This window comes from Branchiostoma belcheri, unplaced genomic scaffold, assembly GCF_001625305.1.
Source record: "Branchiostoma belcheri isolate BF01 breed outbred unplaced genomic scaffold, Haploidv18h27 scaffold108, whole genome shotgun sequence".
In the NCBI taxonomy this organism is placed as follows: domain Eukaryota; kingdom Metazoa; phylum Chordata; class Leptocardii; order Amphioxiformes; family Branchiostomatidae; genus Branchiostoma; species Branchiostoma belcheri.
The window spans coordinates 490,674-515,896 of record NW_017802469.1 but is presented as its reverse complement, the minus strand read 5'-3'; the positions used below and the strand labels follow the sequence as shown (position 1 = coordinate 515,896).

The 25,223-nt window shown below is 38.0% G+C and overlaps 2 protein-coding genes across 9 annotated transcripts; one reads left to right on the top strand and one right to left on the bottom strand.

Moving 5' to 3' along the window:
• The first annotated feature begins 535 nt into the window (after positions 1-535).
• On the top strand, positions 536-4,608 carry LOC109480160 (fibrinogen-like protein A). The gene is made up of 4 exons (XM_019782326.1): positions 536-846; positions 1,223-1,333; positions 1,986-2,081; positions 2,403-4,608. Exons 1-4 carry the CDS (start codon positions 723-725, stop codon positions 3,248-3,250), a joined length of 1,179 nt encoding a protein of 392 aa, XP_019637885.1. The 5' UTR covers positions 536-722; the 3' UTR covers positions 3,251-4,608.
• A 6,404-nt stretch (positions 4,609-11,012) lies between these two features.
• Positions 11,013-25,003, bottom strand: LOC109480342 (endoplasmic reticulum resident protein 44-like). Of its 8 annotated transcripts, none has more exons than XM_019782546.1 (13): positions 24,822-25,003; positions 22,555-22,627; positions 21,447-21,486; positions 21,205-21,274; positions 20,833-20,869; positions 20,442-20,626; positions 19,596-19,711; positions 18,916-18,973; positions 18,103-18,219; positions 16,837-16,948; positions 15,842-15,983; positions 13,710-13,854; positions 11,013-11,184 (listed from the first exon to the last, which is right to left on the bottom strand). In XM_019782546.1, the coding sequence occupies exons 1-13, from the start codon at positions 24,876-24,878 to the stop codon at positions 11,074-11,076; spliced, it is 1,263 nt and encodes a 420-aa protein (XP_019638105.1). In that variant the 5' UTR covers positions 24,879-25,003; the 3' UTR covers positions 11,013-11,073. The 8 variants fall into 8 exon arrangements, with proteins under 8 accessions (XP_019638105.1, XP_019638112.1, XP_019638147.1 ...); XM_019782553.1 differs by lacking the exon at positions 22,555-22,627 and adding an exon at positions 23,196-23,268 and having other exon boundaries at positions 24,822-24,999; XM_019782588.1 differs by lacking the exon at positions 22,555-22,627 and adding an exon at positions 23,196-23,271 and having other exon boundaries at positions 11,013-11,185; positions 13,720-13,854; positions 24,822-24,995.
• Positions 25,004-25,223: the final 220 nt, after the last annotated feature.

The window sequence follows — 25,223 nt, the reverse complement described above, 5'->3', positions numbered from 1 at the left end:
CTGGCTACGGGCATGGTTTGTCATATTGGAGTAGAGTTCCAAGATCTCATATCCCCATATGGGCTTGATAAATATTATGTAAATTTCTTCCTTAATTATGCAAATAACCTTAACATTAAGTAACATAATATATGCACCGTGATGTTAACTTTTGATTAACGCAGACATGCCCCAAGTATGAAATTTCCATCATTTACCACGGAGTCATATAATTTTCAGATTAATTATGCAAATTAGGTCCATGATTGGCATTTGCATGATTGGCATCTGTTGATATTCGACCTGCCATAGATTATAAACAGTACATGTATCAAAGTGCCATGATGTGTAATTACAGAATTTCCTCATTAATTATGCAAATGAAGTATCATTTGCATAATTTCCATCCAATAGTGTAGATCACTGACTTTGACCTTGACCTATGCCTACCCAACACCTACCAGCATACCAAATATCATTACAATCTATCCAAAGGTTCAAACGTTATGCTGGCCGCAAATGTGCGAAACACAAACACACACACTGACACACAGACAGACACACAGACAGACACGCCAAAAACAATACCTCCATTTTTCATGGAGGTAATTAATGCTGTAGTCAGGAATTATGAAGTTTGCATTATGATGACAATCCTTTCATAACTATATACAACTTTGGTCTGAGAACTTCATTTGTACTGTTAGTTGTTCTTCACTTATAGGAGTGACCAGCCGTACAAGATGTGGTTCCTCCATGTGTTTGTGGTGACCGCAGTTCTCCAGTGGTCAGTAGTGACCGGGGAAGGCCAGACTGACCAGTTCACCCTGTCACTGTGCAGGGTTTGGGAGGAGTGTTTGGAGACAGGTGAGTATGAGTTTAATAATAAGGTCATTAAATATTGGTTTAAAAAGCATTCCATATGGAACAAACACATGTACAAACTTGAAGCAGAATTGATACATTACTATACGGATGTTGCATCCCAAATTTGCACTTCAAGCAAAGAACTTGTTTGTTTGTTTGTTTGTTTGTTTGTTTGTTAAATTGTATGCTTCATCAATTGAATCCATTTTTAGGCTACATTTTGAAATGTATCATAAATATAGATATAATATAGATAAACAGACAACCTGTTTAGAATAATATGACTTCATTCTCTGTGCATCATAATGAAAACCTATTCCCATGAAAATGTAGGACGTACATTATATTACTCAATGTTTGACTCTCTCCCTTCCAGCTAAGGGCAGTGACTTGGAGCATGCTGAACTGGGAACTCCTGAGGCGATCTGTGGTGACTTTGTGGAAATGTTAAAGAAGCATCGCGTGGATTGTGGCACTTTGACTACATGTATGTATAGGCATGTGTGCATAACAAAATACTTAGTACACTAACAGTCATCTTTGACTCTGAAAGTCATGATCACAACAGTCAACAGTGAAACAAATTTTCTATTTGCACAGTAGAAAGCAGAAAATCAAAACAAATTTCTGTTTTATTTATACAGGGTTTATACAACTGTGTTAAACACACTGCTTTTCAGGGATGTCCTGTGAAGGTAAAATAAAAGATAGCTTGCCTTCTAGGTATTAAAACATTTGATGTCTGGTCCACTGTGCTGAATTTTTTTTAATACATGTACATATTCCAACATGTAATCATAAGACGTGACAGCACACTCAATTTTTTTCAACTCATATTAATGCCGCCACCAACACGAGACAATACAATACTTATTTTCACCTGGGTTAAGTGAGGAAAGTCGTGTTAAGTGCCTTTCCCAAGGGCACAAGATCGGTGGCATGTCAGGACTCAAACCCGGGACCTCTTGGTTCTGATCCCGATTCTGAGCACGCTGCCGCTACGCCACGTGACCCCACAAAAGTGTGAGATTGCTAATAAGCACCGTGAGAACTGTAGGCCACATTTATTTTCATGTCACACAGACTGCATTATCACAAAGAGATTGAAGGAATTGATGTGTAAATCTGTTCTCTTATAGGTACCAAGCACAGCCCAGAAGGGACATGTACAGCCCGAGTTAAACAGGTGAAGTCATCAGTAGAGCCTGAGTCGGGTGATGAGGAACAGCAACAAGGTGAGATGATTACTATTGCAAATTTCAAAAACTTGTACTAAGATGTACTATTAAATTGTACTAAGACAACATTGTATATGTAGCAACAAGGTGAACTATGTATAATTACTATTGCAAATTTCAAAAATGGGAAAAATGACAGGAGGAAATTGATCAATTTGGTTTTGAAAGGACTATAATGAAACTAGTAGAAAACTGTAGATAGTAGGTAAGTAATGTAGTAGGTTAGTTACATTAAGTTGTACTTAAACAACAATGTAATTTTTTTATGTAGCTGTAAAACATCTTAAGATGTAATATATGTCTTGTCGTTTATGACAGCATCTCACCCAAAACCTGGCAATGAAGAAGAGGCACGGAAAAAAGAACTAGGCAACAAGCAACACCTTCCACACAGAAAACCGGCCAATGCTGACAGCCAAGAGACCTATTTTGAGGACTGCTCAGGCATTTATACTGCGGAGGAAATGTTTGATGAAATAGCTAGTGGGGTGTTTTCTATCAAACCTGCCCATGTTAACGACCCGATCTCTGTATACTGTGATCAGACCACAGAAGGGGGAGGGTGGACGGTCATACAGAAGAGGTTTGACGGGTCTCTCGAGTTTTTCCGTCAGTTGGGTGCTTACCGAGATGGGTTTGGGCAACCTAGTGGTGAGCATTGGTTAGGGTTAGGCAACATCTACCGTATCACGGCCCAGAACACGTATGAGTTGTACATAGAGCTTGCAGGCTGGGATGGGAATGTGAAGTTTGCTCGATACTCCAGCTTCTCAGTTGGTCCGGGTAATGATTACATCCTGAGTGTGGATGGGTACAGTGGGACGTCGACAGCAGGGGATGGGTTCTATCTGACAGGTTCATATACCAACAATGGTATGAAGTTCAGCGCCCGTCTTCATGACCAAGACACTTGGTCCTCAGGTTCAAGGGCAGAATACTACGGTCCTGGCTGGTGGTACGGTCTCAACAGCTACAGTAACCTGAACGGTCCGTACTTCCGAGACACTGACGGGTTCAACTCCAACAATGGTTATGGTGTCTACTGGTTTCCTTTTAGTGAAATATATGGCCCTCCCTTCATGTATTCTCTGAAGAAGACCAAAATGATGATCCGCCCCACCGACTTCAGCACCAGGGTGGCAAACATGAGGCAAGGGAAGAAATAAAATCCCAAAAGACCTAAATTTCTGCACCAGTACCACCAGCCACTCATCAGAAAATTTCATCTTCACATACAAAACACAATTGTTATTCTGTAAGGTTAGTGCAGTTTTTACAGTTCAAGCCCTATGTTACCACAGCCCTTATAATGTTACGACAGCCATAATGTTATGACAGCCCTATGTCATGTAACGCAGGAGCAGGGAATAGAAACTCAGAAAAACTCGGATGTTGATTCACGGGCAGGGATCGAACCCGCGCCGCTCACGCGGTGTGCCACTTGACGCTCCCAACAATCCGTCCAGAACCAGCGTTGCAGACCGCTACCCAGTCAGTGACGCCTCACATGAAGCCTACATACAATTCCCACTATTTACATATTTACACTATTTACACTCGGTGTTACAGTTACGACGCACATATGTTAGAACACACCTATGTTACGATGCACCTATGTTACGACACACCTATGGCTATATTCCCGACAAAATGATTATTGGTGAATGCAATGGAAAGGCATTGTATATTTGTTTAATCGAAGAAACAATTATACAAGAACAAATTGGTACATTTAACATAGATCTGTACCAATAAAGTAACAGTACACATATACAACATTTTGTGAAAAAAAACCTTTTCTTTATGCCTTGTTGACAATTGAAAGAGCTCAAGATTTAGCCTAAAAATCTCGAGCTTTTTTGTCAAATCTTGGGGTCTTTGGAGGAAAACTTGAGATATTTCATAAAATTTTAACATAAGATGCTGTATAAAGACCTCAAGATGCTTTACAATAAACCACTACAAAATCTTAAAAACTAATTGTCCATAATTTTTTTCATTTCGGAATTTTTCCCAAAAAAATCTCGGATTTCTTGAAAAAAAGACGAGACATGGTTCTATGGTCGAAGCAGATGAAGAAAGTGATCATTATCGAGCTTACAGTCCCATGGGAGGAAAGAGTAGAAGAGGTACATGAGAGGAGGTAAACATTAAGGTTAACCCGCCAAAGTGTTGATTTCAAACTCATGTTTTATCTTACATAATATGTTGTTTTGTACAAGAGATCCTTCGGGAGTGTTCAGGTAAACCCGCCACAAAGTGTTGATTTCAAACTTATGTTTTATCTTACATAATATGTTGTTTTGTACAAGAGATCCTTCGGGAGTGTTCAGGTTAACCCGCCAAAGTGTTGATTTCAAACTCATGTTTTATCTTACATAATATGTTGTTTTGTACAAGAGATCCTTCGGGAGTGTTCAGGTTAACCCGCCAAAGTGTTGATTTCAAACTCATGTTTTATCTTACATAATATGTTGTTTTGTACAAGAGATCCTTCGGGAGTGTTAAGGTAAACCCGCCAAAGTGTTGATTTCAAACTGACCTTCATTCCAGGTTTGAGTGGGGTTTGTGTTAGTTTGTTTGACACTGTTTGGGATACATCTTTTAAATGATACGTGTATTTTTGTATGGATCGAGGCAAAACATTATAGGCTGTCGTAACATAGGGCTGTCGTAACATAGGGCTGTCGTAACATAGGGCTGTCGTAACATAGGGCTGACCCCAGTTCAGCTCCATACCACCAGCCACTCCTCAGAAAACTTAAATCTTCACACGCAAGCAAGCTTCATGGCAATAATCTAGTTACTGTGGTAACGTTATATAATAAATTATACAAAGCCTGCAATAGCCAGAATTAACTTGCAAAACCATCTACATGTATGTGTAAACCAATAGATCGGGGATATTTGTATGTTCTTATACAAAACAATTATGAAGTCTGTAGTTTTCATTCCATGGTGCTGTTTTGCTTCATACAATATTAAGTAAGTCTATCTTATATAATACGGACATTAATCATTAATAATCTTTTAACCAGGAGAGGGCAACATGATGTATTCTTTGGGAAGCACAAGTTTTAGGCTACAGTTTTTATACAGAGAATGTATTTGCAAAAATACAATTGCTGTATTGATGAACATTTTGTCTCTTGGCCTTTGACTGACTCTGTCACTCTAGAGCTAATGCTACCTTTAATATTTAGGCATTTTTTAACAGGGTAGTTGATCATTAATCTAGAGGTTCTGGATTCAAATTCATATCATTTAACTGCAATATTGTCCATTCTGGTATATTATAAATGGTCAATATTGCTGGATAGTTGCAACATATCCAAGATGCCTTCCTGTGCAGAATATAGAAATAGAAACCTACTTTTATTATAGTATGATAGCCTATAAATGCGTCGATAGAAAATCTACAAGTAGAAATTTGGAAGGTGAATTGTCTTGTTTTCCTAGCTTCCATTTTCTGTAAACCGCCTCTGTAATTTAGTTGCAGACAGTTTGTAACAGAAACTAGGAAGCTAGGAAAACGTTCTGACTTAGCCTCCCGACATCTGCTTGGAGATTAGATATAACCAACGTTAAACATGGCGGAGATAGAACGAAGGCGCGTGTACAAGAAAGTCGGCCTGGAGCAGAGGAGTACACTTCAAAGTTATCATAATTCCACAAGATAGTGGTAATGAGGAAACGTCAGACATAAATTCTGTCAAACAAAGTGTGAAACCAGCGTAAATTTGCCGTAACGCATCAAAGATGGCGGAGTGACAGTATACAATGTATTATTGTCAGGTTGCTGTTTAGATATAGGTGCAAAACTTTTTTTTAATGGTTAGATTTACAAAAACTCTGCAGTATGGTGTGTAAAATGAGTCAATCTTTGTATCCATACATGTATTTGATAAATAGAATTAAACCTAAGAAGTAGAGGAACGAAATTTAGTTCAACAATAAAATATTTTTCTTTTCCCCATAAACGCGAGAATTTCAATAACTTGTGGCTTATTATTTTACTTTAAATCTACAGAAAATAAAACAATCAGTTTTCGGCCTGTAAACCCTTGGGAAAAAGTCATAATATGATTTTTTCTGTGAAAAGTTTAAACCCCCTTACGGGTCTCCGAGTTTTGGCCATTCCCAAATCGCCGGAATCCGCGAGTGGGCTAAATCTTCTTAACTGTTACAGGTGGTCCCGATTTCTCACTTCCGGGTTTGAACCGCCGAAATTAGGGTCTCTTGGGGGTTACCAATATTACTTGTTTGAAACACAAATGTTTATTTTTCTAGAAAACGCTAAGTGTTTTTTATAACTTTTCAACGGCCCTGTCGTACGTTTTATATTATCTACAAACCCCACCGAAAAGAAACGCCGTACGTTGAAGTTTTTGTCGTATTTTTCGGTGAGTTCACGGTCTCCTAGTTTGCAGAACGCACAATTTTCTGAGAAACGAGTGGAGAAGCCGCGGCAACAGGAAATGGCTATTCTCACAGTACAGTAGTTCGTATCGCAGAATACAACAAAAATTGAGCCACCTTTGCCATAATTCTTCCTCAAATAACTTAATCTCATGTTACATAAACTTTTTATTTCTTCATTTGAAGAACAAGTGTATATAAGCTGGGTGTCTTCGGCGGGCTGAAAGGCCCCGCGCGGCCAGCGGTTGTTGGTAGCCGGCTCGGCGACGCCGCCCGGTGCCTCGACCGGCGAAAAACAAGAAATTTGCCACCAGAAATTGTGAATAAAATTCCTCTGAGTTAGTAACCTGGATAGTTTCGCGGGGACAGGAGGATTTCTTCTCGGTCAACTAGCGACAACAGCCCGTCGAATCCAACCGGCTGACCGAGAGAAACGCGGCGGAACTGCAGGTGTACTGCACCGAGGGCCGGCTGGATTCTATCCGGCGCTATGGTTGCTAGCGGGCCGAGAAAAACCGGCTCAGGCCCGCGCCCATACTACTGAGTGACTTCTAGCAGGGTTGCTGAATTCTTATGACTTTCATACCCCGTTTTCTGACAGACTTTCATCGCGAAAGGCTTTTTCTACATCATCAGAATCTTGCGGAGTTGTGCTCAAGGGCGAGTAGTGTTGTTCACCGTTCACGGCTCGGTCATCTTGCCGCCGCCGCTTCAACCGTGTACTAGTGGCCGTTCGTAGGGCTACCCTTGACCGTGGAATGCACTAACTAGTCCGTAAACTTCCTAACTGATAGATTAAAAAAAGTTGGACTCAAATACACGAAAACGGATTCCTCTCTTTACCTTGTTGGTAACTTTCAGGCTTACGAAGTTTGTACCAGCATGGTATCCAGTCTACCGTGATACAGACATGCTATCCTCGGGGCGGTAGAGGCTCTTCGCCGCGCCCGGCTTCACTTGGCAACCTGTTGGAGTGCCAAGTCGGCCACCTGTTGTGGGTTTTGCCGCGGTGGTAGTTCAACCGCAGCCGTGCAGAACTCCTGCCGAGTTCGTAGTTACGCCAGGCGGTGGAGAATTCCTAGTCTAGAGCCTCGAAGATAGCCAATTCAATCCACAACAGGACCGGATACCAGGCTGCGAAGTTACACGTTACAAGCTATAGTGTACAGTCAGGGAAGGTGAAGTGCATGGATCAAAAGCGACCCCTAGCAGTCGAATGTAGTACTGCAGCACAATATGCTGGCTACGCTGCTACTGCAGTAATAATCTTTCGCCGCCACGGGGCGCTTTTGATCCATGGCGCTATCAACCAGTGTTTTGGCTGGGATGCTCCTGAAACTGCAGTGATTTTCTTCCGCCGTAAGGGGGCGCTTTTGATCCATGGCCATTTAACGTGTCAGAAACACAGCATGTGACCAAGGACTGAGCAGCTTTGGATTTAAACGATGCGGTAATCATAATTAGAGCACTTTTAGTGTGTTTCTCCCCCGTGAACACGTAAAGTTTATTTCTGTCAGGAAGAGTAATGTTTTCAATTGTTTTTGCTAAATCTTGCTAAATTAAAGGATGACAATGAAAGATTGTAGCCTTCTGAAAGAAATTCACCGAAGAGGGGAGGGGCAGAAGTGAAATATCTCCATATTTATTGATTCATCCAAAGTTTCTCTGACATTAATTCTTCAAATTGTAAGGAACAACTGCAGGACTAGTGACTAGCTCCTTGTTGTAGTCTGGTGCAAGGGCTATAGAAACAGGCACACTAGAAAATTTGTGGGAAGGAAAAGTTAACTAAGTTAAGCTCATAGCCAATGACTACTGCTGATTCCTTCATTTTGTCATTCAAATTCTTGCATCTACGTCATGTATATACCAGAACAGTAGTAATACCTGGTTGTTGAGGGTAGGCAGGGCTGTGGGATCATTTGTCTCATCCCTTCAAGTTGGATTTCATACACAATTTGATATTATCTTCTTGAACAAGGTATGTAACGTTAATGCTTTTATGGTAAGGCCACATAAATTTAATGTGCTGTTTCTCGGATTCGCCCTGTCCATTTTTTTCTGATTTGCAACAACAAAAATTTTTTTTTGTTCTAAGTCAACTCCAAAATGCTTAATGAAAGACATATTTTGGCCCCAACGGTTGAAGAAACACCTTTGTTCAAGTTTTTATCAATGTAACAATGCAATTTTGTTTCATTAAAAGTTCAAAATCTATTGTTTTAATTATAAACCAGCCTGGTATGTTGACTTCATGGCTCATATTGTAACATTTCTAGATATCATGGGGTGCCTTGGCCTGTTTTTTTTTTTCGCCCTGTCACTTCATATTTTTTCTGAAAAAATCTGAGAAGCAACAAATTAAATTGGTGTGACCTAAAATAAGTTTTAGATAGTGAGTGACCCACACACACGTTTGTAGTGAATGTGTCTGCATTTATTTTTGAATGCAAAGATATTCCACATTTAGACTACCACCGATGCTTTCTCTAGGATAGTTCACTTTCTGCTAGCTCATTCTTAGCTCGCTTAAAAAGAGACAACACTGAATAATTTCACTATAGAAAATTTTACAAGATGCAAGAAAACTATGTCAAGTTTAAGAAAGGTATAATATCAACTCTTATAATTCCACCGACTTTTCTTAGAGTCTCACATAAAAAACAGTGAATACAGAGATCTACTATTTAAATGCAGTAAGGCCACAGCAAGTAATTTTTATGGATGACATCAGCGCGCGCATTAATTTTCGCCAGATTTTTTGGGGAAAAAGCGAGAAATTTTGTTGCCTTCTGACAGTGGTCAACATGCCGAAAATGGGCAAAGATGTCTGTTGCCATGGCAGAAGGTGGATGGCAGATAACTATGAAGAGAGGAGACGAGAAAAAGGCTCTGATTTAATGTTTGGTTTCTTACTTTGATGCGGTGATATGTGATGCTGGCTGTGTATATGTGATGTTCCCACTGAATAAAAACCATTTGTACAATCATTATGATTGAGTCAAAATTTCAAAACGTAGGAACCTTGTTTTTTTCGGCCCGCCTTGTTTTTTTTTGCCCGCTCGCATTACCGGTAGATTTGGAGTCTGCGGAGGATGTCATCCATAAAATTTACTTGCTGTGGCCTAAGGTATGCACATTTCTACATGTAGATATTCAGATGTTCAACACATTTTTGAAAAGGCCTTGATGATATCATTTTTTAATGCGGTTGTCTGAAGATACTATAGGCAGAATTATGAGAATTGATGTCAACCTACAAAAGTTGTTCCAGGTACAATTTTGTGCTAATACCTTCATATTTGCTTCTGACACTGTATTTCCATATTTATGGTAATTCTCTACCATGTCATTTATTATAACCTCCACCATATCAATTGCAAAGATACCTTTTAATAAGGTACAGGACTACACCTTCTTGCAAAATACTTGCTTTTTTTATTTTTATGACTGTAAAACATGGGACTTCAAAACTTGGAAATGGCTGAATTCTTGAAAATGTCATAAGGGTCTAGGAGTAATAATTTTGAATGGCCTGTATTCTTTAACATGTAATGCACATATCAGTGAACACCAAGAAGGGGTGCTAGCAAATAGTGGGGGGGAGAGAGTATTTTGAGACTATCCAGATATTCCAGCAAGCTTTTATTCAACGGTACTGTGCAAAAGTTGGACACCAATCAAGTACAACCCATGTCCCCCTATGTTTTACACTGATAGGTGCATCATTCCATTCAAAATACAATCCAGTATTTTGCACTACACAGAAATGCATAGCAAGATGCAGAAAGCTAGTCACCAAATAGCACATAACTCTTACAGTTCTGGCATAAATAGCATCTTGTTCAAAAACTCTGATTCTTCGTGAAGAGTACTTAATTTCTTGACAAAAATGTTTGCAATATCTGCCTATATTTTAAGAACATGGGAGAAAAAATATACACTTTCCAGCCTAAGTTTCTAAATTGTTCTCTTAGAACAAACGAAAAATACGAAATTCAATCATTGCACGAATTTTACCCCCCAACATATACAGAAAGTTTTTGGCATATTCTTAACAGTTTTTTCAGTCTTACAAGCAAGAAACAATATTGTGATATACTGTGCTTTTTGATACCAAAGAGGTATTCCTTCTACAAATTCAAATAAAAAAACTACTAGGCAAAGGGCTCTAAGGCTACACCAATTTAATTTGTTGTTTCTTGTGTTCTGATTTGTTGTTTCTGATTTGCAAAAAAAAAAAATTGAAATAAAAGACATATTTTGGCCCCAACTGTTGAAGAAAGTCCTTTTCTTCCTAGTTCTTAAGTTTTTCAATGTAACAATGCAATTTTGTTTCATTAAAAGTTTAAAATCTATTGTTTTAATCATAAACCAGCCTGGTATGTTGACTTTATAGCTCATATTGTAACATTTCCGGCTATCATAGGGTGCCTTGGCCTGTTTTTTTTTTTTCCCTGTCGCTTCATATTTTTTCTGAAAAAATTTGAGAAACAACAAATTAAATTAGTGTGGCCTAAAGGTATATTTTTCCTCCATGTATAAACTGTGGACAGACGCTATGTAATGTTCAGAGCTCATCGCGAAGTAAAGTGTATCTGTTCTTGCTTGGTGCCAGCTTTATAAACTGACTCTCGGGCGGGGTGGTGGGCCTCTTTTCTTGTGGGGCGGTGCCGCCTCCCTGTACAAACATAAATAACAACAACAAACAATAAGTTTCACATAATAAACAAACAGTTTTGTGTGCCCTGTTTGGTACAGGTTCTGTAGATATATTTATTCACTATTTTGTATTTGCAGTTTTTATGTTTACCGAAGGAAAACATAATATTGTTTTTGCTCAGTTTCTTCTTCTTCTTCTCCAAACAGTGACCTCTGACCTGACCAATGACATGATTTGTTGACATCTGTGACCATGGTGACTGGTGTTGGGTTACATAATGTTGCAATTTCATGGTCTGCTCTGCTCCTGTCACCATATACTAGTAGCACATGTATGTGAATGTGTTAGACTAAGAATTAACAGAGGAGACCATGTCCGAAGGTAAACATTATGCATTTGCTTTGCAAATGTTACTTCAATCTCTAGTTTTAATAATATCAGAATTAATAGTACATTTTCTGATAGTAGAAATCTTGATAACTAAATGTAAAACAAGAAATGCTAAAATTATATAGTGAGGACAATGATTATATTACATTTAATGTCAAGTTTTGGATGTGCAGATTGGTGCATTTAGCACATTCGTCAAATACTTGATAGTTTCAAGTGGTACACTGATATCTGTGGCTTCATAGTCATACTTTTCTTGTGTAGAAATAAAAAGAGGTGGCTAAGTTCAACCTACATGTATTTTAGTTGGATTTGTAGAAAAGTTGAGAGTTTGGAAAAAAAAGTAGGTTTTGTGGAAATACATGTAGACTATCCCATTGTCTTACTTTCTTTACGCTTGGTTGCTGTCCTGGGTCTTTTGGCAAAGACCCAGCCTGTCCTCCTGAAGGCTGCGTATGGGGTTTTAAAAGATGCCATTTAGTCATATATTTATACTACCTTGCTGAATTGTTAGTTCATAAAGAAGACGAATGCAATATCAGCTCTTTGATCTGGTTTGAAAAAGATTGGAATATTTGGAATTGTCGGAAAAGTTTGTTAGATGTTAGTTTGGGGCAAGTCCAGAAAAGGGGGTTTGCAAGTCTTGAAAGGGATGGGGAAACAAAATCATACATTTCACAGATCCCATTGCATGCTGGGAGATGCAGGGCACTGTGGGTAATTAAGGTGGCAAATCATTCTACATTGTTGTGATTTTATTTGCCATTACCCATGGTGCCTTGCATCTCCCAGAATGCAATGGGATTCGTGAAACAGTATGTGTATAGGAGACACCCAATTTTTGCATCAACAATTTGTCTATGCAGCAAAAGACCTGCTCCAAAAATAACTTCAAAATGTTACTGTCAGAATTGTCGGAAAAGAATATATAATGTTTTAGCTGAATACAGTGAGAAAGCTTGGCTTTTTTTTCTTCATGCAAATAAATTGCATGCTGTTTGAAGTGGGATATATAGGGAGAAATTTGGTAACAAAACTCACAGAACTGGCTTTCCCATGTGTTGTTGTTTTGTCAGATATTTCCCTACCAGTTCCCACATCTGTACCAGCCTGTATGAGTGGTTTGTGGGGTCCTTCATTGGTTTTATCATTGCTTTCATTTGATGGGTCCTCAGGTTTTTCTGGGCTTTCTTCGCTATTTGGTGCCTGTGCAGTTTTGAAAGCAAAGAGATTTCTTTCCAAAACAGCTTTGGCAGTTTGTTAGGCCTAGGAAAAAATGTTATGTTTTCTGTTTCAGTCATGAAAACATTAAGGTTGGTAGATAGGGATTACATTTTTTTTTCCTTTCTTTTTATTTATTAAACTTTGGCAATCTCTAGTGATCCAACTTGTGATTTAACTTGTACAACACAGTTTAACAAAGTAAAATTTGCATGAGGACACTTATATTTTCAACGTCACTGTTGGAATACTCATTGTGCAACGTTTCATCACTCAGGTGTGGAGCTAGAAAAGGTCGATCAGCTTTAAATATGTTATGTCCCTTGCAGGGGTCCTTCCAAAAAACGTCTAGGGTTAGCAGTTTTTTCTAGGGTCGGCCAGGAAACAGGAAACACAACATTTTGTTTCCTAGGCCTAAGTGATCTTGGAGGAGCTCGTAAACAAGATGTATGTTGAATTCAATATAGAATTCAGTCAGTCCACTCACATGGCAGGGTGGTATTAGGCTACATCAGATTTTAAAGGTATCCAGTGCAGTTTTTAGGGCTTGGAAACCAGATTTTTCAAAGTCAATATTCTGGGCCCTTATTCACATACTAAGTTGAAACCACACTATCCCAATGTACATAGACATTCATGGAGCAAAAATAACCAAAATTCTGAGGAAAAACGGTCACTGGAAGGACCTAGATTGATTTTTAGGGTACCACCCAGAAAATAAAGGACCAATCTTGGGGCTTGTTTCTGCAATTTGAAATGCCTCAAGTATGAAATACTGATTGAAATGTGCTAATGTGGTATAGTATGTGTCAATATCACAAAGATTGCCTTATTCAGAATATTTCCAGTTTTGCTGCCCTGAAATTGCATTGGATGCCTTTAATGGCAGCATCTTGTTGAGGTTGGAGTGTTTTACAAAAAGAAGTACTGACCTGTTGTTGTTGTTGTTGTTGTTGTTGTTGTTGATCTTGCCCGGCTATCTGTGGAGGTTGGGTTGGGTCGGGTCCGTGGTGGAACTCTCTGTGGAGTTTCCCCGAGTGGAGATCGGCACAAAACTGTTTCAACTTCCCAGGTACACTGTGGATACACATCAAAACAGTTCTGTTATTATATTACTACATGTACTCGCAGTTAGGCCTAGGAAAAAAATGTTGTGTTTCCTAGGCCTGTTTCAGTCCTGAAAAAATTAGGGTCAGTAGGTAGGGACTTTCTTTGTTTTATTAGACTTTGGCAACCTCTAGTGATTGAGCTTAATATAACATACTGAGTTTAACAGAGTAAAACATGCATGAGAACACTTCTATTTTCAGTATCAATGTTGGAAAACTAATTGTACAATGTTTCTTCACTCAGGTGTCAGAAAAGGTAAACACACACAAAAAAAGGCTAGGGTCAGCAGTTTTTCTAGGGGCGGTTGGGAAACAGGAATTCGAAACACAACCTTTTTTTTCCTTGGCCTTAAGGTGTAGATTTAGAATTGAAAGGTTCTGGGGTCCAATCCTAAATAGGTACCAATGTTGCAGCTTGAGAAAGGCACTTAACAACAATTTGCCAAAAGTTTGGTGTCTCTAAGCAAAAAATTGTGTCAACATCAATTCCAACGTCCGAATCCAGTATCAGAATTTGCAAAGGTGACACACTGTGCATGTAAAATATGTTTGAATTGTTCTATGGCATATACAAACTTGCATGTTGGCAACCTTGCCATGTTGTTTGAGCAAAACTTTGGCCACATAACATGGGAGCTGACACTTGGCGATGCCTGATGGCAATGTTTTCTTCATTCTGCAGCACAGATTTTCCATTTTTTTGAAAGTTTTGTGTGGTTTGGAAAGAAAAGGGGTATGTGACATGATTTTTTTTTTAATAAGTCCGGAATCGGTTCTTGACTTTTAGGTTTTTTTGGACTTAAACCTAAACATTTTTACAAGTCCAGAACCGGTCCAGCAAACTGGACAGGTACACTGGACAGGTACACAGCACTTGTTATCACACAAGCTGGATCACCAGTATCATGGCCCAGCTACCGATATAACATAAATGTACTTGTTGTACAAATGAGGTATGTCACACCTTAAGGTAAAAAAAAAGTCCCCCTTTATTGAGAATGCCACAATATAAATTATGCACATGGAACAAAGGCAGCTGTTGCTGGTGTTGTGTCCCACACATAGAAACAAATACTGGACAGACAATACTCATTTTGACTTCAGTTAAGTGAGGAAAGTCATGTAAAGTGCCTTTCCCAAAGGCACACGATCGGTGGCATGTCAGGACTCGAACCCGGGACCTCTTGGTTCTGAGTCGAGCACTCTGCCATTATGACACACGACCCCACGATCATATGCTCTTGTTTGCTGACTAAACCAATCTACTACTATCACTACTACTTCTCCACTGGTACTTACCTCATCTGTGAGATATCAGGGAACAGGTACATGTGTCTTACCTCATCTGTGAGATCTCAGGGAACAGGTACATGTGTCTTACCTCATCTGTGAGATATCAGGGAACAGGTACATGTGTCTTACCTCATCTGTGAGATATCAGGGAACAGGTACATGTGTCTTACCTCATCTGTGAGATATCAGGGAACAGGTACATGTGTCTTACCTCATCTGTGAGATATCAGGGAACAGGTACATGTGTCTTACCTCATCTGTGAGATATCAGGGAACAGGTACATGTGTCTTACCTCATCTGTGTGATATCAGGGAACAGGTACATGTGTCTTACCTCATCTGTGAGATATCAGGGAACAGGTACATGTGTCTTACCTCATCTGTGAGATATCAGGGAACAGGTACATGTGTCTTACCTCATCTGTGAGATCTCAGGGAACAGGTACATGTGTCTTACCTCATCTGTGTGATATCAGGGAACAGGTACATGTGTCTTACCTCATCTGTGAGATATCAGGGAACAGGTACATGTGTCTTACCTCATCTGTGAGATATCAGGGAACAGGTACATGTGTCTTACCTCATCTGTGAGATATCAGGGAACAGGTACATGTGTCTTACCTCATCTGTGAGATATCAGGGAACAGGTACATGTGTCTTACCTCATCTGTGAGATATCAGGGAACAGGTACATGTGTCTGAAGCTGTCTATAGCCAACACAGGCAGGTCTTTGGTAGACTTCCCCAGGTGGTGCAGAGGGTGGGTGAACTTTGTACCATCAGCTATCAGGAAATTGATGTTTCCTAACACACAGAAAGAACCACAGTTAGAAAACTGCATACGTTTTCAATCTACTAATTTTCAAGGTAAGATTTTAATACAATACAGTATTAAACTAGAAAAGTAACATTTGCAAAGCAAATGCATCATGTTTACCTTCGCATATGGTATTCTCGGTTAATTCTTACTCAAACGCATTCATAATCATATATATACATGGTAACAGGAGTCTAAATCACTCATGCTATAAAATTGCAACATGATGTAACCCAACACTAGTTACCATGGTGACAGATGTCTGGTTCAGGTCATTGACCTTATTTGTTTGGAGAAGAAGAAGAGGAAGAAACTGAGGAAAACAATATGTTTTCCTTCGGTAAACATAATAAGATGTCTATGATGTCATTGATTCTATGTAGGTAAGGATAAGGACGATGACTATGGATAATGGCTTGGTTAGTTGGTTTTGATGACTACCTTGAGGTTGGGGTTCTTTAATTAGACCCTAAAGGTTTTGGGTTCGAATCCCTTGCCCTTTACTGAAATGAAAGAAATTGGACGCCCTACTTTTTGGTAGGACACCCTAAAGACGCCCTATTTTTTCCACTCCCAACCCCTGCCATGCACACATGCCTCCCTTCAGCCTTACTATAGTATAAAGGCAAAAAAAATGGTTTACCGAAGGAAAAAGAACTCAAATTCCTCAAAATTTGCACCTCAAACTGCAGAAAGTAGAGTTTGAGAGCATTACGAATTTCAAAAAAGCCCCCCTAAAAGCTTGCACACCACCTATCTTTGCTGCGCATAGCATACTGTAAAAAAATGGACACCCAACAAAAAATCCTAGCTAAAAGCCTGATATCACATAATCATTACCTTTTTCATGCAGCAGCTCTCTGCTAACAATCTGGTTAAACTTCTGGACAATCTGAGCGTCTTCAGGGTTGTGGAACAGGATAAGGAAAGGCAGACCTTCTTCTGTCAGCTCCTGCAAAATTTGAGAAAAAATTGGCATCAGAACACAATAGGATTGTTTGTTTTTTTTAAACCGAATTTTAACATCATTTTCCCCCAACCGGGGGTTAGACGTGCTTGCACCAAGTACAAGTCTTTTTTTGAAGCAAGATTTTTACGGCTGGATGCTCTTCCTAACACCAACCCAAATCCTAGTAGGGCCCAGGATCCCTCTAACTGAGGGAGGAAATGCGTGTTAAGTGCCTTTCCCAAGGGCACAACGTCTGGGTGCATGTCCGGACATGTCTGGGTCCAACCCTGGGGATTGAACCTGGGTCTTCTTGCTTGACAGTCGGACGCTCTATCCACTACACCACACAGACGCCAAAAGTACACACATAATTTGATTCATAAGTCAATGTTTATTGTTCATACTTGTTTGCCTGAACTGAAACCTTATGATGTTCCCCTTCCTGAGATTTTAATGCTGTTGTCTATTTTGTCAGTTTTACCAATTTCTTTCCCTTCCCACCAGTGACAGAAATATTGCTCAAGGACCATATGACTATAACAGAATGTACATATACATTTGTGCTAGCTTCTTTTCCCTCCATCCAGTTGTTGTAACAGAAAAGATGACACCATATCTTAACTCTAAAATTTACATGTATAAGTCATTAATTTTACAACAAATTTGTATAGGTTATATGGAGGCAGTACATGTACAATCAGGGGTCAATATAGATTTTAGGGTCAACTTGCACTGGTGCAGATAAAAAAAATTACTTGCACGAAAAACAAAAATTGTTGCATCCCCCAAAAAAATAATACGTACACAACCAAAAGTACATGTAGTAACTACATTGTATAATAGTATCCAATATTTGCTAACAGTTACACTGTTGTGGAATACCATGGCAGCAACTTAGATAGTAACTTCTAATTTCTATTAATTATAAAAATGAAGAAAAACTCCCTGGATTCTATGTTTGTTACCCTTTCAGTTCTCTAGTGGGTATTTCTATGGGTAGTGAGTCAATGTAGTAACAGATAAAGCTTACTTGCACCGGTGCACATCGGTAAAAAAATTAGTTGCACGGCACCAATTTTACCTACACCAACTTGCACAAGGAGAGGTATTTTGATCCCTGTACAATCTATCTGTTGATAAAAAAGTGATGAACTGACCTCCCCGTTTTCGAATGTGATCTCCCTGACCAGTGGCACACACTTGTCTGTTGACCAGGCGGTCAGTAGGTCCTTGTTGACCAGTGAACCAAGGTACACCATGTCCTGGTCCTTAGTCTGTAGTGGACACAGAAATAATACATTAAACAACCAAGATTTTACATAAAATTATTTATTTAGCAAACTAAAATACAGAAAATATTACCAAATGAGATAGTATCAGAATGAGTTGAATGCTTTTCTACTTACATATTTGTGGAAAAAACAATTACTTTTAGGTGTGCCATGATATTATTATAATCTAATATAACATTTAAAACATGGCATATCATAATTCAAACATTATAAAGGCCTTACAAAACTTCCTAACAAAAACAACAAGTTGAACTTTCCTTATAAGTATTTTAACTTTTGATGCACTTTCATATCATATAAAATATTTACAGGACTTTATTGTAGATTTTTCTTCATTTGAGTGGAAATTTTAATATGTTGGGAAAACATACCCACTGCCCAAATGTTGTGTCATAGATAGGGTAGAATAGAACGTTTGTATTGTAAGTATTTATTTGTAAACCATAATATATTGTATACAAACAAACTATCAGAAACATAGTAATAAAATTCTACTCGATTATTAAGGTACTTAAGTATTAATGTTTGTATTAAACCCTTACATTTTCTAGTCCTTTTTGGTGACACTTATATTGAGTCAAGGCATTTTTTAACTGTAACTATCATTGGAAACTGCACAATACTATTAAAAACCATACTAATTTATTATTCAAAAATACAAACAAGAAAAATACGTACTCTTGGGGGTCTAAAGATGATGTTGTCACCAGATAGCCTTTCCTTTTTGGATATCTCTCTGTAATAAAATAAGAGAAAAAACTAACTTTTACACCATGTTTTAACTATGTACTCACAAAAGAGCCACCTAGTGACAAGAAGCAGTCATTACAGCCAAAATAGACAACCTAAACTTCTAAAAATATGACATTATACCATAATATCCCTTGACTTGGCAGACTAGTAGCACTATTCTCAAAGACTTTTAACACAAAATTAAAACTGTTACATTTTTTATACTATCATGAAAGTTCATCTGTGTTAGTAGTTATTTGTTTAAAGTTAAAACTTTTGGTCCAACACAAAGAAGTTCTCTCACCTAGAGCTTTTGACCAGTCACTCTGGTCTTCCTCAGTAGACTGACCCAGTGAAGCTTGTCACGTCTACTAGATACCTTTGACCCAGTGTTGACGTCACACTTCAAAGAAGCCACGTGACAAGCTTCACTGGGTCAGTCTACTGAGGAAGACCAGAGTGACTGGTCGAAAGCTCTAGGTGAGAGAACTTTTTGTGTTTGATCAAAAGTTTTAACTTTAAACATGTTGAATTTTTTCTTCTTTCCTTTTCTTTAATTTTCTTGTTTTTTGGGCTACTAAAACCTAGACAACAAAGATTTTCAACAAAAGTTTATTTCTACTTACCCAACTGCTACAGTGAAGTCACAATCATCCCTAAGGTTGCTGGCTACTTGCTGAAAGGTCTTGTACTCCGGACTATCCATGCTATTGAAGTAACCAATGATGTTTCTCTTCTTACTCTGAATATTAGGAAGAGATGATCAACACGTAAGAAAGAGCATTATGATTATGTGTGATAACTCTTAGACATTGAAACTACAGAGAATATTTTATAATTTACAGTTAAGTTAAAAACTGAAAATATATTTTAAAGATTGAAAAAGAACATATGAAAAGAAATTTGTTTTTATGTTAACCTTCCCAGAAGGAAAACATGTTGTTTTTTCTCAGTTTCTTCTTCTTCTTCAAACAAAGTCAATGACATGAACCAGACGTCTGTCACCATGGTAACTAGTGTTAGGTTACATCATGTTGCAGTTTTATAGCAGGAGGGATTTAGACTCCTGTCACCATATATATGAATGTATTTGAGTAAGAATTAACAGAGCAAACCATATGTGAAGGTAAAGATTATGCATTTGCTTTGCAAATGTTACCTTTCTAGTTTCTTATTACGTTTACCGAAGGAAAGCATATTGTTTTTACTCAGTTTCTTCCTCTTCTGTTCCAAACACTTTAACCTCTGACCTGGCCAATGACATGATTTGTTGACATCTGTCACCATGGTGACTGGAGTTGGGTAACATAATGTTGCAATTTCATGGTCTGCTCTGCTCCTGTCACCATATACTCGTAGTACATGTATGTGAATGTGTTTGAGTAAAAATTAACAGAACAAACCATGTCCGAAGGTAAACATTATGCATTTGCATTGAAAATGTTACTTTTTCTAGTTTCTTAGACACTTACATCGATGTCATTGAGCTCCTTGAGGTCGTTGACCTGCTTGATGTTACTCTTCATCTGCTCTTCGATGTACTCCTTGAAGGCCTCCACCGACCTCTGACCTCTGTACTCGCGCTTCTGCACGCGACCGTTACGGAACAGCTTCAGGGTCGGGTATTTGGAGATCCCAAACTTCTGAGCAACCTCCGCTGAAAGAGCATCAAATATCGCATTTCAAACAGACGTTTATACAATGTAATTCTCAACTGATCTAAAGAGTTTGTGGCTCTGCTCCTGTGGCATTGCCAAAAACTGTTTTGGATAAACCAAAAAATTAAAGAATGAAATGGAAAAATTTATTAAATAAATAGATGCATGGATAAAATGAATAGATTCATTGATGGAATATACTTACTTTCCGCATCACAGTTCACTTTCCCAAAGACAACATTCTAGAAAAAAATATAAATTTCGTTATTAGTACTTGTACATTTCTAGAAAATCTTCCTTTTACATATACATATGTCATAACGCATTTGACAAATAAAAATGTTTGTATTGTACATGTACTAGTAAGTCATATTTCAAGTTGGATACAATATGGTTTTAGAAAGTGCTATGTTTGAATACACCAATTCAAATGACTAGTTTTATGATACAGATTAGAAATAATTTTTCTCTCTTGAAAATTAAAAAAAAATATATATAGATACAGTTGTATAAAAGTTAGTAAAGATGTATAGGTAGACAGAATTAATTCAGATAATTACATAACTAACTGACTAACCTGGATAGCTGTAGGCACAGTGTTGGACGCCTCTTCAAATACAGGTTCCAACATCTTACTAAACCGACACCTGTGGTAAAAGAGTGAAAATATCGTAAATAAAAAATATGTAATATTTCTAGTGGTTTTATGCTAGCAGTTTCCATTAAAAAAAATATCAGTATCTTTTATTTAATATGTCAAGATGTAAAATTTTACCAAAAACTTGACAAGCAATTCATAACACAAATGACTATACTTACCAATCAGCATAGAAGTTGACAAACACCAGCTCATTGTGGTCTGCAGATATAAATAACAACAACAAACAACAACAGACTTAACATGTATGTCATACTCATAGATAACTTTAACCCTCCAAGTCTGGTTTGATGAGAACTAAGGCTTCATTGACCACTCTTGGCATAAGAATTGTTAAATTAAAACCTCAAAAATTTATCCTGCAAATACTACAAATGTTAATAGAATATATACATGCAGTTTAAATATTGCAAGCAATATTTAACTGTTCTTACGTGCATTTTGTTGTGTGTTTTCAATGAATTTTAAAAATTCTAATGCTTCAATGTTTTACTGGCAAATTACTGCACTCACATGCATTTTATTATGTGACTTTAATGAATTACTAGTATAAAAGTTCTATGTAATTAATATTTACATGCAAGACAAGAAACTATGCACCGTGCAGTGAGTTAAAACAAAATTATAAGCTTTCAGTGAAATATTAGTATTGTGGAAAATTGTTAGTTGTGCAGTTAGAAAGATGTCATTTTAACAGGTGATATATTGAGAGATGGAATTGGAATTAGGAACAATGAAATATTATATATGTTGGCAGCAAAATTCTTTTTACCTACACAAATAAATGTACAAATTTTTCATGGAGAACAGTCGATACAAAGATGATTGAATCAATCTAGATCAAGTTTTTTTATAATTATTCCTGACTTTTGAATTTATTGATAATGATAGATTTGGAAGAAACCATGCTACATTGGCGAAGGAGTGTTCACATTGAAAACTTTTCTTTCTAAAACCTAATCATTGTGCTTTCACCTGATTGGCTCTGAATTGCTACACTGTTCTCTGATTGGCTGGAAAATTGAACTGTTCATCGCTGCTACTGACTGTGCACATGTCAATCAACTTCTTCTCCATGGGTGACAAAGCTATGGAGGGGGGATATTTTCCACACAAAAAAAATAAAAAAGAAACAAAAACTACTACATTTGGAAGTACAATGATATAACAGGGCTGCAGCAAGCATTTTTCAATGGTAAAATATGGGGGAAAACTTCCCACCCCTTTCCCTTGGAGAAGTAGCTGATAGGTGCACAGGTCAAGACTTACTGAGGACGCCGTCAATATTGTTCTTCTGGAGGATAACTGCCGAACTGTCTGTTGGGTTCTGGAACAAACTGGCCTGGGTTCGTGTGGGAACAGAGTAGAGTGCATTCAGTGCAAAGAAAAGTGTGCACTGCACTGGGGGGGGAGGGGGGTGGGGGTGTCACCGGCACTTTGTTATGGTGTTGTTGTTTTCTTGTTAGATTGTTGATCTTGAAATTTGATCTGCTAAACAAGGACACGTCATAAATCCATGCTGACTTGTCATGGCCTTCAAAAGATATTTTTAGTCCCAATATTTTTGAAGTTTTCAGTTTTCGAGGTGACCTCTTGCCACTAACTCATCACATGGCAAAAACATATGCTCTGTCTTCCTCTGTGTTACTTCAGTTGTTTCAAACGTAAACTCAAAAATACTGAAAAAAAAAAGCAGAAAACTTAAATTTTCACAGAGCAGAAACTTAACCGCCGCAAACCCAAACAAATTTAGTAGTAACTGTCTTCTAGTATCCAGATCCATTAGTTTCAAAGGAAAGAAAAGAACAACAACCCTCCAACAAAGCACCAAAAGTCACCAACCATCCCAAGTCCCAAACCAGTGTAGTCTAGAGACACACACACCATAGAAACACGGCCGTTAAACTTACTCAGTACGTCCTCTAGGTTGGAAACAGTGATGGGAACAGTCCTGGTGTCTGTTGGATTACCAAACAGAACTGCCTGCTTAAAGGAGGGGGAGAAAACATTGGTTAGAGACCACTCTCTTTCAAAAACGTAGGTTTGAGACCATTCTCTAACCAAAACATAGGTTAGAGACCACTCTCTAACCAAAACATTGGTAAGATATCAATCTCTTCCAAAAACGTATGTTAGAGACTATTCTCTAACCAAAACATTGGTTAGAGACTACTCTCTAACCAAAACATAGGTTAGAGACTATTCTCTAACCAAAACATTGGTAAGAGACCAATCTCTTCCAAAAACGTAGGTTAGAGACCATTCTCTAACCAAAACATAGGTTACAGACCACTCTCTTCCAAAAACGTAGGTTAGAGACCATTCTCTAACCAAAACATCGGTTAGATACCAATCTGGACTGTAATAAAAGAAAAAATGTTATGTCCATTAAAAGAAAAAAATGTTACTAGTATATCCATGGTAGCTGTAAGCTGTCCATCAAAACTTTGATCAAATTAACAGTTCGACGGTTCGACCAATGAGAGCGTGACACTGCACAAGAGTGAATTTTTGCATACTTCGCCCACTCCAGTGGCCAGACAAGGGTATGACATTGTTCTTGGAACACATCCCAATTTTTCATCATGTCAAATTATCCAATTAAATCTGCCCCCCAGTCATTTTGTCTTCACTTTATCTTGAAAACATGACACATTTTCTTTGGGCAATCTATGGATAAAAAGGACAGCATTCTTGCAAAGCTTTCTCTTCAATTTGATTTTTGAAAAAGGCTTTGTAAGGGATTATAACCAAAAACCAAATCAAATTTTGGCGCTCTTAATTATTAGCCTATGAGCGCTCGCCACCTCCGTAGCGGCCATTCGAGGGTAAACAATCAACCACCGAAAACTTCGGCCGGAAAAAATACCAACAAACTTCCAAGAACTCCACAATTTCGCCTGTACTTCCGTCTAAAACACTGATATCCCTTGTATCTTCCTGCAAAATTGTCGGCATTGATATAATCAAATCGATAAAAATTGATCGGAAATATTAAATATCAAAGGATGATGTAAGGGTAATTATTATAGAAGCTAGAAGACAACATCGCGTGCAAGTTTTGACCGCAAGAAAAAAAAAACATGACGATTTAAAAAGCTACAAATTATTTTCTTCCTCAAATTCTTGCAGGAAAAATTCACAGATCCAACACGTAATATGTGTAGTTGCTATATTTATATCATTTTTCGAGATGAAATTAAATTTTTAAGTCCTGATCGTAAAACAATTTGTTGTTTAAAGCTGACAGATCAAGGAAATGAACGCCCCTCCCACCACGCTCGTTTCAGATTTTGGGACATCAATAAATTAGCCTTAAGGCGATCTGCTTCTAAGAACCTGCTAAGAAAATCAGTCTCAAGATGAGCTAAACCTACAAGGAAATCTGAAAGATCTAAACGTTTTGGAATATGGAAAGAATTTTGTGTACACATATGTTGAGAAAACAGGATTTTAACCGGTAAGTTGTCTTCAGTATACGCACGCATACCCTTGAATAAACTATCATTTTACCACAAAACGTCGCGCGATCTTACCAAATAGAAGAGAAAGAAGGTGAACTGGAAGCTCATAAGTCTCCTAGCCGCATCCATCGTGGAATTCCGATGAAAAAATCGTAAGAAATTCAAGGATTTTTTCACGCTTCTTTTTCCTCAGGGCAAAACCCGGCTGCCGAACCCCCGCTGGTAAATCCAATATGGCGTCTTTACCCCAATCTCTAATGGCTTTTCTTGCTAATCTTTCTCCATGGATTCTCACCTCACTAATCCATTTATAAGCTAATAATCATAATTCAGAGACACTAAATGATACAGTTAACCAGTTCTATAGTTTATTAATATCAAAGTTTTGTGATTATTTAGAAACAAATCCTTTGAAATAATGATTTGTGGGAAATATCAGTAAAAGCAGTTGCTATATGAGGTAAATCTCTATTA